General features: G+C 54.3%; 1 protein-coding gene across 1 annotated transcript in view; it reads right to left on the bottom strand.

Annotated features, from left to right (window-relative positions):
- LOC119036657 (contactin-3-like) overlaps positions 1 to 16580 on the bottom strand; it is an 82112-nt gene extending 65532 nt beyond the window's left edge. The window contains exons 1-2 of the mRNA XM_053669292.1: positions 16526 to 16580; positions 6936 to 7062 (exon numbers count right to left, since the gene is read on the bottom strand). Of these exons, the coding sequence (XP_053525267.1) occupies positions 6936 to 7062; positions 16526 to 16580 (182 nt within the window). The remainder of the gene's footprint in view (positions 1 to 6935; positions 7063 to 16525) is intronic.
- Positions 16581 to 17597: the final 1017 nt, after the last annotated feature.

Genomic DNA, 17597 nt, shown 5'->3' with positions numbered 1-17597 from the left:
AATGCGCCAGAAAACTGGGGGTATAGCCCCCCTTTCTTTCCTGAGCCTGTGTCCACACAGCAGCCTGGGGTTCTGCGGTGAAGTGTAATCCAGCCGATCGGGGCCGAGGGGCACCGCACTCGGCAGTGAACTGTGACTGAGGGGGACATTCAGGGCGTGAACTGGGGGACCTTTTAGGGGAAGGTATTCTTTTAGTTTCACAACTTCACGGGCCTTTGTAAAAGTTGCAGAAGCCCACTTTTATTTTAAAAATGATTCACAATTCAATCTTTTAAAAAAGATTTTATTTATTTATCTTCAGAGGAGAAGGAAGGAGAGTGGGAGAGAAACATCAATGTGTGGTTGCCTCTCGTGGGTCCCCTGCTGGGAACTGGCCTGCAACCCAGGCGTGTGCCCTGTCTGGGAATCAAACTGTGATCCTTTGGTTCATAGGCCTGCGCTCAATCCACTGAGCAACACCAGCCAGGGCAGAAGCCCACTGTTATAAAGGGATTTTGCAGTTTATAAGGAACTTGAGAAGCTTACAACGAAATCCTTTTGAAATACAGAAATTGTTTAAAATGTCACGGAAGTAGCATCGCATTCCCAAAGGCTTTATGCGGTGACCTGCAGCCGAGGGGCCGCCTCTCCACATAGTGGTCACGCGGTGACCGCCGGAGCGAGCTCAGACACTCCCACGCAGCCCTCGGTGCCAGGTGCCCGCTCCGCATGCACTGGGATCTGCTTGTGGGGTCTGCAGGTGAGAACCTGCCTGTGATCCCCACTCCACGAACCCACTGCGTCTCAGGCTGCAGGTTCCAGGCCCGGGAGTGGCGGAGTGGAGGGGACGCGTGGGTCTGTTTCTGGGCCGGCAGCCCCGGGGCGGGGTCGGAGTTCGGGCTGAGACGTCTGCTCACAGAGCAAGGCAGCAGGGGTTTCATGGCTCCGCCTCCGGATGTCAGTTACTCATCTACACAAGTGGACGCCGAGCTGACCGGCCCGGGGCTGGGCAGGCGAAGTGAGTGAGGGGACAGGGAGCCCAAGGCTCCGTCGGTGGGGGTCCCCCCATGCAATGTGAGAACAGTTGACGTGACGTATCACGCACGTCCCCGAAACAGCAGGTTGGAGCCTTGACCGCAGAGCATCAGGTGTTGCTGATGCAGGAGACGTCTCTTCTGGGTGATGGAAACCATCCTCCCTGCGTCCAGGAGACAATGCCCTGGGTTGGCCGTGAAGTCTGTAGGTTTGTCCCTAAAACCACAGACACGTTTTCCAGGCTCCCCGACAACTCCATTGTGTGGGTAATTGGAGCAGGTGGGCTCTCTCCCCAGCGGTAGAATGTGGCTTGTTCTCAACTAATGTCTCCCTCTGATCGGCTCGACTTCACCTGGCCCACCCGACCCGGGAGCATCGTCCAGCGCGGAGTCTCCAGGACCAAACCTCCCAGAGCACTGTGGACATGTCTGACCAGTCACAGCACCTTCTCCACACACGGCACAAATCTTTTCTATGCATTTCAGCTGTGTCTTTACCTTTCTTGAAATAATAAGGCATCACACACCAATAATGTTGCATAGTTTCTTCCACCTTCGATATTAAAATGGCCACACGAAGCTTCTCTGATTCTGATAAGTTTTTTTCAAATTCACGTAGACATGGCAGTTGTCACAATACAATCTAACAAAACAGTTTTGAATGAGGTTAAAACAACTGAGTGCCCCTAGAACCATCTTCCAGAAAAAACCAGATGGACTTTTCGGCCGACCCTGAAAGCACTGATGGTGAAGGGGTGAGTCGCCCCTGCTTCCCACACAGAGGCCACACCGCTGTGCAGGTGTGTGTGTGTGAGCTCGGGTGTGCGTCACAGCGAGTTCAGTCCCTGTGAAGGCCCCGACTGTCAGCTCCCCTGAACGACCTGTTTGGCCCCCCGCTGACTCCCACCCGAAGCCGGGGAGACAGCGATGGGAGCTGCTCACAGGCGCGTCCTGACCACGTGGCTCGGCCCCGCCCTCCCACCTGGCAGGAACCGACCCCACGCAGGTCATGGTCCCGAACGGTGGCCGCCCACACGGTCAGCAAACATCTCTGAGATGGGGACGGCAGGCGTCGCCGTTCTCACTCACTCCACTGACCCCGGTTCGTTTGCCCCGTTAGGTGTCAGCGCGCAGGGCAGCCTCCCACACTGAACGCCCCCGAGGGGGGCAAAACGGCAGTGATAACTAGAGACACATCTGTCGCCAGCGTGATTGAAGGCACCGAGTCCTAAATCCGCTCTTCCACCGAAACTGGGGAGCGGGGCTGGAGGACGTCACCCCTGGAAAGTGAAACCAGCACACCACAGATTGGACGCCCACCCTGTCACTCCAAATCTGAGGGAAAGGGGGCTGGAAACAATCTTCCAGAGAAGGAGGAATGTCATCTTGGACTCCAACACCCAACAGAGCAAACAGAACAACATAACGTGCGAAACTCCTCCAGGGGCTGGGCCGGGTCTCGGACCTCGGCCGACACCAAACCCTTTTCAACCAACAGGCAACCCCTGACTTGGGTCTTGACAGGAAAATTAGGAATTTAATCACAGAAGCAATTTGTGGTTTTAGATGCGGCTTCGAGTTAATAAGCAAGTGCATTTGTGCTCCAACGCGGCGCTTGTTAATGTGTTTACTGAAGTGATGAGAATAATTGCGGCCCTTGAAAGTGCACGTCTCGGAATTTGCATATTCAACACTTTATCCAAAAATAGCTAGTGAGGCTCTGGCAATAATTGCCGAAGATATAAATGAGGTAAGTCATGATGCCGTGTTTTTAAAAACTGAGTTTTTGGAGTGTGTTTTAGGATATAGATTCCGTTTCGTCATTCACTGGACAATTTAAACATAAATATTTAAAAGAAGGAAGAACAGAGACCAGAGCCACACCGGGATTAAAAACGAGAGTTCAGTTTCCATAGTTACAGGCCTGTTCCCACGGGCCGGTGACGGGCTCGGTGGCTCCGAGGAGAAGGGGAGAAGGTGGGGGTCTGTCACTCCTGTGTTCCCGCAGCCGGGTTGGGGTTCTCGGCAGCAGCTGTCCTTCCACGAGGCCACGGCCCCCGGGAGCCCGGCCCAAGGACACCTGGGGCGCACCTGCCAGCCCGCTCTCCCCACTCAGAAACATGACAGGAGCCACCACTCAGAATGGTTTCCCTCTGCTGTCTGTCACCGCCGAGACCCAGCCTGCCCCTGACCACACGGCTGTGTCTGCGTTCCGCGTCTCCCCGACGGGGGCAGACCCTCCGTGGCACCGACAGGGGAGACGTCCTCTCTCCCGGCTGAGGTCAGTGTGGCTCGCTGGGCAGCCACCTTGTCACCTCCTGGAAAATGTCAGAACCTGGAGCCAGACGGAAGCAGCACCCGAACCCTGACTCCTGACCTGACCCCGAACGCCCCGCTCACTCCCTGTCCTTCCGGCATCTGCGTGTCGGGCAGCGTGACTCCCGTGACCAGCGAAAGCCCACATTGGACACGGCCCACGTGGGCCATGCTCCGCTCCGAGATTTGGTTTATTCTGGCCTAAGTCGCGTGGGAAAAGGAGAGTCAACATGGGAAGTGGAGAGGTGGCCAAAAGAAACATCTCAAAGCATTGCTTGGAAAGCCGTGTGGTCATGGCTGCGCGGAGCAGCCCCCATGACCTGGGGCGCTGGGGCCGCTGCGGGACAGTCCCGGTCCCCGGCCCGGGTGTTGCGGGTGCTCTGGAAGGCCACCCCTTCCCTTCTGTTACTCGCCTGGTCCGTTTGGGCACTGGCACATTTTACTCAATCCAGCCCTGAATGGTGGTGCCTTCAGGGCTAAAAGGCACTGGAGTGACCAGAGACCCTGCTCTCTGGGGCCTTTCAATGAGCATTTGTCACCCAATGGCAAGTCAGGGAAAGCACATGGTATTGGATCAAACTCTCGAGGCCACCCAGGGCCACCTCCTCCGGCGTCACCAGCAGGTACAGTGAGACCGAACAGTCCTTAACCTTTGAATGGGGGCGGGGGACCTGGCAGGGACAGGCAACGGGAAGAATAAAACCGCCAGTTACACCCTAAGACAAGTGAGTCTCGAGAGCGTCTAACCGCTCTGATTTCTAACATGGCCACTTAAGAACTCTTCTTACCCAGGGGGCAATGTCAAAGACATCTCTCCTGGACAAGGTGGCTCCGGTCCCGGGGGACCGGCTCGGGCGCCCAGCGGACAGTCTTTAATAAGGGGATCAAAGTTTGCTCTGCATCGTGGGGAAGGCGTGTGTATTCCACCTACCGGGCCTTCCTGGGGCCCCTAATGCTCCTCCTGCTGGCTACCTGTGCGCCTGCCCACTCCCTGCCCACCCACCCGCATATATGTGTGTGTGTGCGCACCTGTCATCTGCCTACTGCCTAAGCACCCATTTATGTACGTGTGTGTGTCTGTCTATTCTCTGCCGACTCCCTCCCTGCCTGGGCATTTGTGTGTGTGTGTGTGTGTGTGTGTGTGCGTGTGCACTGACCTGCCGTCCGCCTACTACCCACCTATCTGCTTCCATTTACAAATACTCACAAATACACACTCTTCCTCTTGCTTCCTGGAGAAAGTCCCTCGCATCCTTTTTGATGGCCTCACGTTACCATATGTTTATAGCATTTTTCTGAGGGGCAGGAAAAACCTAAGAATGGGAAAGCACATTTTCTTCTGGAACATTTAGAGAATAATGTGAAATATCACCCGTCGACTGTTCCAGTCAAACCCCTGGGGAGACATCGGGCCCCCGAGGACAGGATGTGTGAGCGGAGTTGCGATTCCCGCCCAGGTGACTTCACACGCTAACGGGCTCCGTCCGCCGAACCCGAGTGGGCGACACGCAGCTGGCAGCCGTCGCTTGTTACAACAAAGGTGAATGTTTCCAAAACACAGAGGTTCCTGCGCTTTTCGTAAGGTCTGGGGGGCTATAAACCTTCAGTTGAAGTGAAATTTTATACTGGCTGCAAGTCTGAACTTTAGAAAACCTTTACAGCTTTAATGAAAGTGTTGGCCCTTAACGAAGGGTTTACACCACACCTGCGTGTTCGACCACCCTGCACGTTAACTCCTTCCACATGTGACGTAAAACTGATGAACCGATTTGAGTCATCCATCTCCTCAGTTACGGGTCCTGTTTAAATTTTATCACAACACCCCAGGCCGAATATTAAATATCAGAAGTACTTGGTAAAGGGCAGAACCATGTCATAAACACGTGTGCATGCCACCAACATATCTAAAAACCCTCTGTCTGGTTTTCCAACACGTGCCTGGCACACAAGGAGTAAAGACAAGAGGCCGCGCCTGCCCCTTTAAGCTCCGTGCTCCTCACGGTGTGGTTGGACTTCAAACCCGATCCTTCGTTTAGAGATGCCCCTGTATGAAAAATCCTGTACCTGGACAGTCTCTCAGCTGAACATATTTATCACCCAATTGTTCAGAAGATGAAGCCAGGAAACACGAATTAACTGACAGCAGAAAGGCAGCGCCAGCCCCTCGCCGGCCTCTGAGTCAGGTTTATGGTCAAGTCTCGGAGGAGAACCGGCCACATCCCAGGGAGGAACAAATGGGGGTTAGGACATTCTGTGAAAATGCTGGAAGAATTATTCCAGGGTAATAATGTCTTGTGAAGTCGATACGCTCATCTTCCCCCCAAAGAAGGAACTGTGTCCAGGGGTCTGAGTGATTAATGTAGCTGGTAAAACGCAGTTCCTCACCGAGTAACCGTCTGCTAAACGTTCCCTGTGGCCGGAGGGAGGGGGAGACCTGGAGGGGCCGGCCCCTTTCTCGGCTCTGCCACCGGAGACCATCACCTGGGACCGTGCTGGGGACACACAGCACAGGCGCCCAGCACACAGGCTGGTGGACGTCACCCACCGGGGAGACTCCTAGGTGCCGGCATGTGGGGGCTGACCTAACCCAGCACCGTGCCCGCTGCCAGCAGCAGTTGGCACCAACGGCCTGCGAGCTTTAACTGGGTGACCGTTGCCTGTGACCCGCAGGGCTACTCTGCACGGCCACAGGGTCGTTGGCTGATGAGGTTGAAGCCGGCTTGCTCTGTGGGTTTCCGGCAAAGGCTGCCAAGCAGACAGACCCCTTCTGCCAACAGCGTTTTGCAGACAAACGCTCTCAGGGCTGTAAGAACATGTTTCCAGAGCCACCGGCATGTCCTCTTATGCCCTTCCAAGACGGCGCCTGTGCCACTTATCAGCATGATCAGCAAGTCCTGCCCCACTAGCACGGGCCCACGGGCCCCCAGGGAGCGCCCTGTGGGAGTTCGGTCAGTTGATAGTAACCCCCGCCCCCCATGCCGCCCACCCCGTCCCCAGCATGCTCACGCGTGTTTGCATGTGAAGGCGTCTAGAGATCAGGTTTTTACTCTTTCTGTCCACACGTTTCTGGGATGTGGGAAGTTCACCAGTGAACAGGTGTTACTTCTGTAACCTGCAAAATGCAGACTCCGCGTGAAAGAATCTGATAAACGTTTGCCTCTTCAAGAAGAAGCGAATGACCTCACGAAGAGCGCAGTGTCCTCTGTGTGCGATGCACCTCCCCACGCACGCCAGGAAAACGGCGAGGAAGCAGGTCAGGCACCGCAGACTGTGTTTCTAAACCGTGATTCCCACGCCCCTTCAGGCACGTTTACTCTCATCCCCGCCCCTGCACGGAGTCCAGGTTCCCGCGTCAATCGCGCCGTCAGTCCGTAAGAATCACTGTGTGCAGAAGAGATTCTGCGGGTCTCCCTTTCACCCAGAGCCCTTCCCGGGACGTGGAGGAGTCTCTGTGCCCGTGGCCTGGCGTGCATGCATCAGGTCCGGTGAACACCAGCTGCGACTGGAGCTTTGTGCTGCTTCTCTCCGAAGGCATCGGCGTAGCAACTCAAAAACACCCCCGTCTCCTCACCGCCGTGTTCTTAACTCGAGTCTCACTCACCGTACCTGTAATGAGGCGCCGGGGTGCCTCTTGCTTCACAGCTCAGAGTGACCCCTTTATCCTCGGACCCCACGGGGACCATGCTGCTGCTGGGCTCCCGGACGAACACAGGGCCGTGGAAGGGCCCCTCACCTGTGGGGGGAAACAGCCAGAAACATCCTGGTCAGTGGAAGGTAAAAAGCTGCATTCCAGTCCTGGATGGTGTGGCTCAGCGGACTGAGTGCCGGCCTGTGAAACCAAAGGGTCACGGGTTCAATTCCCAGTCAGGCCATAGGACTAGGTTGCAGTTAAGGTCTTCCAGTAGGGGGCGCGTGATAGGCAACCACACACTGATGCTTCTTGCCCTCTCTTTCTCCCTCCCCTCTCTCTAAAAACAATTAAATAAAGTCTTTTAAAAAATAAATTTAAATCGTTTTTTAAAAAGCTGTGTTCCAGAGCTGAAGAGGAAAGGTAGGACTTGTGTCTGCTCTTGGCAAACAAAGGCACCGGCAGCCTCTGCGGGGGCAGCTCTGTTTGCGGGTGCCCTTGACCGCCAGCAGCCTGGCCACACGCAAGATGACAAACCTGGTCTAAAGTCACGTCCGCAGCAGTGAGGCTACTTAAAGGTGTGAACGAGGCATCCCTGGTTCTTCCTGGGACCAAGGCTCCTTGCATTTTCCCTGGTGGGTAACCGGCCGCCGGAAGCCCTGGCCGAGCCCCTCCGAGAAACCAGAGCCGGCTTCACGGCAGGCGGGGGCCCTCTCATCCGCTCCGCCTGGCCGCACTGCCCACTAGGGTGGCTGTCGTGCGCCATCCGGAACCAAGATCTCCTCCCTTTGGTGGGACTGCTGTGTCACAATGGGCACACTGAGTGGACAGACACGTCACCGAACGCATGTCCTTTAAAAACTGTTTCTACTCTGGTTAGGAGAAGGACATCCTCCCAGGAGAGTTCTATCTCTCTCTCTCTCTCTCTCTCTCTCACACACACACACACACACACACACACTCTCTGTGTGATGGATTCAGAAGGAAAGGAGGTGATGCCGCCACCGCCTGCTCCCGACACTGGGCTTGTGAGACCACGGCCAGAAGGTTTCTGAGAGCAAACAAACTCCCAGGAAAGAGGAGACAAAGCTGTGGACTCTCCTGTCGCAGATGCTCCGCGCCCTGGACAGGGCCCTACAGAGGGAGACCGGGAGCCCATTGAAAAGGCCCAGAAACCGGGAATGTGTGTTCCCGCCACGTCGGGCAGGGATGACATTCAAAGGGAAGGTTCACCATAAGAGCAAGAGAGGAGTCACGCCACACTGATGGTCGTGGCAGAAATGGGGGAACCCGTGATCGCCCCCAGGGCACAGGAGCCGGGGCCCAACCACCGCCGGGCGCCAGGAGCGTTTCCAAACAGGACGAACGAGCCCTTCCATCCAATCCCGAGGTGTCTTCCCTCGAACCCCCACAGCTACTGTGACCTGGGGACCAGAAGAAGATGGGTTCCTGATGTGTAAATGGCAGCACAGGCACAGGTCAGCGTCCGTCCGTGAAGCTGTATCGGGACGCGGCCACGCGCGCCCGGGTGCGCACACCATGACGCAGAGACCGGGGGGCACGGGCCGGAAGCCGCCACATCGCCACCTGAAGTGGGCCGACCCCGCTTCTCGAAGGGGCCCGTCCGCTGGGTGGAGACGCCACAACAGCCGCCACATCGTGGGGGTGGGGGTCGGGGACCGGCAACGTGTTAAAGGCGGCAGCACTGCAAGGAGCGGTGTTTGATGTCGCTGTGGCGTGTTTTTCAGGCCTCGTGCCAGACTTTTCATCGTACCTAACTGAGGAAGAGCGACTTGGGAGACAGGGCACTGTCTCTGCACGGCGTGAACCCCAGGACAGGACCGCCAGTCTTCTGGGAGGTGGCGGGTGGCGCAACTCTGCGCAGCCGCCGGGTGTGAGCGAAACTGTGGTTTTCTGTGCTGCGTCGGAGACAACAGACCCTCACCAACCTGCAGAGGGACACAGCTTCACAGGAAAAACCAGGGACGCCACGGAGGCCACCGATCGGTCCCCACAGAGAGAAGGACCTCCAGCAAGCACTCACTGCCCACTCTGCCCGCAGGTGGCCACTCACCGCCCAGGCGGAGCCAACAGGAAACCCGGCAAATGAGCAGCCGAGAGCTTTGAAAACCCCACGAGAAGCACAAAACACCACGTTACAGCCTTTTATGCGGCTTGTAGCTGAGTGGGTGGGTTCCCACCCCACAGGAATCCTGCCGACAGCTGCGCCCGGCTGCAGAGTCAAGGGGGAAAAGGCGCCCGCGGGTGGGCCGTGCTGAGTGAGAACGGCCAGGAACGAGGAGACAGATGGTCGCTCAGAAACACAGGCGGCTCCCCGCTCAGCCGCCCCCTTCCTGACGCCCCGGTGGGGCCGTCCCCCCACGTGTCCCTACGTGCTCGGGCACCACTCCACTCCCAGAGCTCCCACACGCTCACAGGACTGAAAACCGATGACAGAACAGTGAATAATGGAAAACCCGCTGGGAGACCAGAAAACCCAGCAGCTCTGCTTCAAAACCTGAAAGCGAATAAACCACACCCAGAGGGCCCCGGGGCGGTAGGCAGCCTGGCCTGCTTCGGGGGTCCTGGGGAAGGGGGTGGGGGGCGGGAGCTGCAGACAATGCGTGTCCCCTTCCGAACCGGACCTGTGCCTCAGCTTCTCCGTGTGAGGCGACGGTGTCCAGACCCACCCCATAAACTCATCTGGGAAAGGGACTGAACAAACACATCTGGAGCCCGGGGACAGTCCCCACGGGCAAGGCCGTTGGCGTCATCGAAGCTGCCGCAGGCCTGTCACATCCACGTGTCACCAGGAGGCGACTCCAGGCCACCCCTTCCCCTGGGATTAAATCAGTGTCCTGCCTGTCCTGGACCGTACGCCGTGTCCCCCCGAAATAACCACTGTGTGGAAGCCTCAGCCTGCAGCCTGACCATACTCGAGGGGGGGTCTGGGGGTCACTTAGGTCTCAACAAAGCCGTGAGGGAGGGGCCCTGCTGGTGGGACGCGGCAGGAAGACGGCTGTGCCGCGGGACCGAGGGGCCTCCCTGGGCTGGGACTCGGCCGGCACCGGGCGCTGGGAGTCCGAACCTCCGGGATTACGAAATCATACGGGACGCAGCGTCACGGCACCCGAGGACATCCCTAGCGCGGTCCACGCAGGCCAGCACACGGCCGCGTCCTGTCAGGGCGGGTCCCGCTTTAGCGTCAGGCTTGCCACGTCCATGAGCTGTGCCGAGAGGCTGCCTGGTAGTTCTGATTTTTAAAAAAATTCTAGCTCAATCCTGTATTCGCTACATGAATTTTAGGAAATTTCCTAACTGTCGGAGGCTCCGGCCCTCTTTTATAAAGCGTGGCCGATGACCCGCAGGGCTCAGGGGAGGCCTGAGGCTTTGCAGGGCACCACAACCCGGCCCCGGAGCTGTGTGCACAGTGGGCAGGTGGCCCGTGGGGCGACAGCACCCCGGTTTGCCAGAGGCCCTCCCCGCCTCTCGTCCCCATGCGCCACTACACCGAGCAGACACTGGGCCAGGCCCCGGGGAGGTGCTGGGAGCTGCGGGCTGCCCGTGCAGGGTGCACCGGGGAAGGCAGGAAAGACGGGGGCGTGAGGCCAGGGCCGGCAGCTGGTGAGAGAAGCTGAGACCCGAGCTGCTGCGGAGAGAAGGCCACGCGTGGGGACAGGGAAGGACGGCGAGGAGCTGACGTTCGGGGCTGCTCCTTCCCCCAGCATGTCCGGAAGATGTGTGCTGCTCACCAGCGGAGACTCCTCTGCTGTGGCTTACATGCATGTGTGTGTGCATGCGTGAGTATGCACACACGTGTGAGTGTCTCGTCCGCCCCATGCGCCATCCTCCACGCGTGGGCACCTGACACCTGTGCCGGTCCAGCGTGGGGGCCACTCCACCCCACTCAGCTAACACAGTTCCCGCACACACACACGCTCATACACGGGCACACACTTCTACATGACGAGTCCTCAAGGGTGTGCAACACTCAGGCAGCCGTCAGATAAATCGGTTTGAACAAGCAGTTCCTTGCAGGAGCCGGCGCAGCCGTCGAGAGGCACTTTGGAGACAGCAAGTGGTTTAAAAGCTAAACGAAGTTGCGGGTTTTGCTGCACCTTCTGTCCGTTGAGCTCTCTCTCATAGCATTTTCAATACAAATGACTTTTAAGTTCCCCAGATGCCTTTTTAGTCGCCTCCAAGCGTACAAGGACCTGACGCACGGAGTTGTCACCGATCCATGTAACAGAGACGAAATGCACATACATGTTCACCTTGCTTCTCTGGCTTCCACACGCACACTCTCTGAGAAACCGCCAAACCCGCGTGGGGAAGCGGAACGCCCTCACGGTTGTGGGCGCTGCGAGGGAGGGGCGTGTCGCACGGACTCGCAGGTGCCGGGTCTGTGAGAAGTCGGTGCTGTCTCCGCGTCACCAGGTGCCACACTGCAGAGACGCAGGGGAGAGACGGCAGTCAGGGAGCTCCCACTGCCGCGGCCACAGCACCTCCGCCAGCGTTTCCCCAGGGACGCCGAGGGTGGCGCTAGTGTGCAAACCAGCGGAAAGGGGCTCCTTGGCTACTTCGGGGAAAACTGGAACAGCCTTCTGTCTTCCCAGCATTCGGTGATCAGCCGGGGAAGGGGTGGCTCAGTGGGGTGGGCTCCGTCCCACAAAGCCAATGCCGCTGGTTCAGTTCTCGGGCAGGGCACATGCCTGGTTTTTGGCAGCCGATTGATGTTTCTCTCTCAGAACATTTCTCTTTCTTTCTTTTTTGAATATGCATTTAGCGATTCCACAAAAAGAGAAAGGAAGGGAGAGAGAAAGAAGCATCAATGTGAGAGACTCATGGATCAGTTGCCTCCCACATGGGCCCCAATCAGGGCCAAACCTGCAGCCCAGGTGTGCGCCCGGACCACTATCCTGCCCGTGACCTCTCGGTCTATGGGATGATGCTCCAATCAACCAAGCCAGGCACACATCACTGTGTGCGGATGAAGCCGAGAATCAAATCAACAGTTTGGGACACAAAAAAGAAACAAGCATCCAATCAGAACAGGAAGAAGAAAATTTTAAAAAACAAGGATAAGCGAAGGAGTCTCTGGGGCATCTCCAAACACCCGAGTCATAGGGGTGCCAGAAGGGGAAGAGCAAGAAACTGAAACTTATTTCAAAAAATGATGAAAGAAAATTTCCCAAACTTGGAGAAAGAAAGAGACATACAATCCAGGAAGCACAGACAGTCCCAACCAAGTTGAGCCCAAAGAGGCCGACCCCAAGACACTGAATAATTAAAATGCCCAAGGTTAAAGATAAAGACAGCATCTTCAAAGCCGAAAGAGAAAAGGAGACAGCCACCTACAAAGGAGTTCCCATAAGGCTATCAGCTGATTTCTCCAAAGAAACCTTGCAGACAAGAAATATTCAAAGTGATGAAAAGCAGGGACCTCCATCCAAGATTGCTCTATCCAGCAAAGCTATCATTTAGAATGGAAGGGCAGATAAAGTGCTTCCCAGATAAGGTCAAGTTAAAGGAGTTCATCACTATCAAGCCCGTATTACATGAAATGCTAAAGGGACTTACCTAAGAAGAAGATCAAAAATATGAACAGTAAAATGACAACAAACTCACAACTATCAACAACTGAACCTAAAAAACAATAACTGAGCAAACAACTAGAACAGGAACAGAGCCACAGAAATGGAGATCATGTGGAGGGTTATCAGCTGGGAGTGAGAGAGGGGGAGGATGGGGGAGAGGGGAGGATGGGGGAGGGCACAGGGAACCAGGAGCATGAATGGCAGGTACCAAGTAGACAGGGGCAGGGTTAGGATAGTGTGGGGGATGGAGAAGCCGAAGAACCTTTATGCATGACCCATGGACGTGTACTAAGGGGGGCTGCTGGGGGAAGGGGGTATCAGATAAAGGGGGGCAAAGGGGAAAAATTGGGACATCTGTAGTAGCATAATCAATAATATATATTATTGATTATTTATAATATATATAAAGAGTTTCATTTACCTAGCTAGTCCCCCCAGAAGATTAAAACTGAAAACAGGTTGGACCCTGCCAAGTTTGGAATCCCCACATGTCCTGATCGAGGACACGCTCACGTTCACCCAAAACTCGCGCTCATTGGTCAGAGGGTCAAGGCCCTGCGGCCACACGGACTCGGGGAGCAGCTGCTGCTCCTCACATGGAACCCAGAGTCGGCAGGATCTCGCTGCGCTGGGGCTCTTTCTGATGATGGACGTCACGGAACCTTTGAAGAACAACTTCTATTCCCCCGACGTCACGGCCGACCCACAGAAGTACAGCGCAAGCCACACCCATGTCCCTTTGAACTTGCCAGGAGCCGCAGTAGACAGGGTTGAAAGGAACAAGTGACAGTTCTTTTAAGACTAATTTTACTGGACCAAATATATCTACAATAGTATCAGTTCCACATTTAGTCAACAGAAAGATATCGAGATATTTTAGTTGGTTATTATTACCCTTCATATTTTTGGAAAGAGGCCTGAGGTTCCGCAGCCATTTTACATGGACGCCACCTCTGAGTTGAGGACGGACAGATGCGTGGCCACCCGTGGCCAGCGTCCCCCGCCCTCCCGCAGGGCCGTGAGCGCCGAGTCTCCAACTCGGCTACGCGATCAGCAGGTAGTTAGGAAGAAAGCCAACTGCCTCCTTGGGGCCTCGATGGTTTTCAGCTCAGGCCTGTCCCCCGACTTCAGGCCGGAGGAAGAAGCTGCCGGAGCGGGGAATGCCGGTGACTGGGGTACGGCACGTTGGTACCGCAGACGACAGACGGAGAAAGTTCCCGGAGCTCTCAGACCGTGTCCTCGTCTCCGAAGTGGAAATAGCTCCCTCACTGCACGTGGGGAAAGCGAACAGGCCACGAGAAGCTCCCCTGGTCCGTTCATCGCCTCGTCACTGTTACTGACGTCACTGCCATTGCCAGTGGTTCCGCCCCCAGGGAAGGCAGGGAACCCCGTTTGGGAGCGTTTGCTTTATTTACTGAGCCCGGGTCTCCGGCTGCTCACTGCTCTGCAAGCGAGCAAATGGCACAACACACAGAAGTGAGGGCCCCGCGGAGGCCACGCCTGCTGGGTGTGGCTGGCCGGGGAGTAACCGGACTGGAAGAACTCACGTCCTAACGTGAACGTTTCACCTAAAATGCCGTGGGCTGTGCTCGAGTGTGAGACTGTGACGTTACAGACTCACATGCTTATGATTTCATAATAAAAAGCAGTGTGACCTGTGCTGCATCCTGTGTTTTAACTTGCCCTTTATTATGAGATCATCCCTAAATCATGAACAGATTTCTAACTTTAATGCATAAAAATGACCCAGTGCCGGTTCTCAGAATATCCCATTAACAAGTCAGCCTGTTAGTGAGAAATTCCCACAGGTCCGGGAGGGGCAGGGTCGAGTGCGGCCAACACTCCAGAGCCGTAGGAACCCCATTCTGCTCCAGGCTACAATTACACGGATGCCCGATTCACCCAGTCGCCCCCCTTATCAACATATCCAGAGACTTGGGTTGGCCTTTCCAGTGTTTTAAGGACGATGTTAATTTATTTTTAGAGAGAGGGGAAGGGAGGAAGAAAAAGAGGCAGAGAAACATCCATGTGAGAGAAACATCAACTTCTGGTTGCCTCTCATGCGCCCCCTACTGGGGACCTGGCCTGCAAGCCAGGCATGCGCCCTGACCAGGAATCGAACGGGCGACCCTTTGGTTCACAGGATGACACCCAACCAACTAAGCCATAGCAGTCAGGGCTGGCCTTTCAATTTTTTAATAAGCTATTAATATTTTAGCAAAATGGATACTGCTTTTTCCGTAAATTCGTTCATAAATATGTAAAAGATTTCTCAAAAATGCTGAAAACAGTTCATTCAATTTGCACACCGTGTAAAATCACAGCTCAAAATTTTAAACCTTTCAAAAACGGATCTTTCCCTTTAGCCACACTTCACTTATTCCTACTTCCAATTAACTGGGGCGTTTGAAGGTTGCTCCCATCAAAGCAGAGTCGTGAATACTATCATGTTCCTCCTTCTACCACAGAACTCAAGGCTGACACCTTGTAAGTGAAGAAAACAGCCCTAGAAGAACACGTTTTGGGGGGAGGCCTGTACCGGTCCTTCCCCAGCGTCCAGGGAAACAGGCAGGTGTTTGGAAGTAACGACTCCTCTCAGTGCCGGAGGCGTGGCCGTCAAAGAAAACGTTCTAGGAACGGAACTGAGGTGCCACAGGGAAAAACCCGAAACACCGAAAAACTTTAATTTAAAGGTTGGAGACTGTCACTTCATTTAAATTTTTGAGGCATGTTTCCAGTTTGAGATAAGGGCTCGGATGTCTATTCCCACACGTGCAGCACGTTGCTGACTACGTGCTTCACCCGACCACGCGTGTGACCTCCTTACACACTTGGCCATGTTCAGTCGGTTCCCTGCTTATGAGGACACTGTGTGTATTAGAAAGTCGTTCTTCTCGGGATATGGGTGCTGAAGGTTTTAAAAGAGATTTTATTTATTTTTAGAGCTGGGCAAGTGTGAAAGAGAAACATCAGTGTGTGATTGCCTCTTGCATGCCCCCTACTGGGGACTTGGCCCACAACCCAGGCATGTGCCCTGACTGGGAATCAAACCAGCAACTCTTTCATTCACAGGCCAGCGCTCAATCCACTGAGCCTCACCAGCCAGGGCAGGTGCTGAGATGTTTAAGGGTGAGAGGTCATGACTTCTGTAACTTTCTTTCCAACAGCTTCATCCATCAATCAGTTAATCAGTAGAAAACAGTATATCCACACATGTCCACAAACAGAACAAATGCAGTAAAACGACATAGCAGTTCCATCTAAATGGGCTTCTATGGGTGTTCACTGTGCTGTTCTTTACATTTGTTAGATGCTGGAGAATTTTTACAATAAAAAAGAAAAAACAATGAACTCAAAAGTACTTAAAAAATTCTTCTCTTATGCATTCCTTCAGGAAACACAACAAAATGAACAACAAAAAACCCCACATTTACTTACAGGAGCTGAATTTCATATGGTGGACAGCTGGAAAATTATCTCTTTCCCTTTCCATTTTGTTCTCAACTCCAAAATTTCCAAATTAACAAGTAAAAAGCCTATGCTTATCTTTATTCCCTTAAATAAGTTATTTGCTTCAAGGAAAACTGTGCTGTCTTCAAGGTAAGATATTAAAATATCGGTCTCCTTTAACATTTCTATGCTCCCTTTGCATTAGAGATAAGTTGTAGCACCTTTTAGAAAAAAAGTCATAAATTAATATCCTCAAATTCTGGTTAACGGCTACTGTTGTGCACCGCAGGACGTCTGTGATATAAGGAGGCATTACATTTGCTATGGAAATAGAACGATGTGCCAAAATTAGAAGCTGAAATGAGAAGCTGATAGGCAGAAGAGGGCCTTTGAGTTTTTTTCCCCTGTAAAAAATTTGTTTTTCTTTGCTGCTGGCAGAGTATTACTTCAACATTTCAAATTATTGACTATATGACTCAAGTACCGTGCTAACCTCGACTCAGAACACGGCGCCTTCTTACCTCCTAGGCAGCCAATGAGGGAGAGCAGGACCAGCTGTTTCCATGACAACATCATCTCTCACTGCCCAGAGCAAGGACCGCTCTGGTCCAGTCTCTGAGGAGCAGGATGCTTTGTCTTCAGGGAAACCCCTTAATCTGTAAAAGATACGTACAAGGAAGTTAAGACTTGAAAAGTGAGTTGCCTTAAATAACAGATATTCTTCTTTTCATAAAACTGTAAGTCACTCAAAATCCTAAGTCAAATGAATCTTTTTGAATGCGAAAGAGAAGATATACAAAACATAGACACTTAAAAAAAAACACTTTATGTTACAGGGAGGCAGATGGGAGTAGCTTCACCATATCAGAAATGTGCAATGATGCTGAAATAGTAAACATTAAGGTATTAAATATTAAAGCTTTGGCTAGATAATAAATACAGCAAATAAACTATAACCCGAAATGCTAACTTTTCTCCTTCTCTCTAACGATGACATTTTGGTAAAACCCAGAGTCCCACCAGCAGAGGTCCCCGGGCGCAGCTCACGGTGGCCCCAACCGAGGCCCTCGAGTTGGAAATGTCGCTTCCGATGCGCAGGGTCAGCGCACTGTCGGGCAGCCCCCGACCGCCACGCCGCCTAAAACTGCCCCCAAACGCTCAGGGGGAGTCTCTGGGGTCCAACTGCCCTGCAGAGGAGGCGGAGTCCTCCTTCCCCGCCTTTCATTCCCGTCGACCTGAATGCGCTGGTGGAGAGGACAAACGAGGGGAGCAGCCCGGGTCCTGTCCAGCGGCTGGTTAAGCCCAGTCACCCTGCGTGGTCTGTGGCAGGCAGGCCAGCTGCACACCTGGAACCAGGGACCTGCTCCAACAGGGACACCAGCGGGGTCCTCACGCCGGCGGGAAGGCGCCCCGCCCGGACTCCGCAGCCGTGACAGATGGGGCCGGGTGAGCTGTCATGGAGCCAGGGAGAGACATCTCAGCTTCCCCAAGACGGAGGTGCTTAAAAATAGGATCAGATGTGGGACGTGACGCATTCAGTCAGCACCGTGTCCCAAATAGCCCGTCAGAAGGGAAAAGTGCAGCAACGGCCCA

This window comes from Artibeus jamaicensis, unplaced genomic scaffold (assembly GCF_021234435.1).
Source record: "Artibeus jamaicensis isolate MK-2021 breed Jamaican fruit bat unplaced genomic scaffold, CSHL_Jam_final contig_519, whole genome shotgun sequence".
Classification (NCBI taxonomy): Eukaryota; Metazoa; Chordata; class Mammalia; order Chiroptera; family Phyllostomidae; genus Artibeus; species Artibeus jamaicensis.
This window is presented reverse-complemented; position numbering and strand designations above follow the sequence as displayed.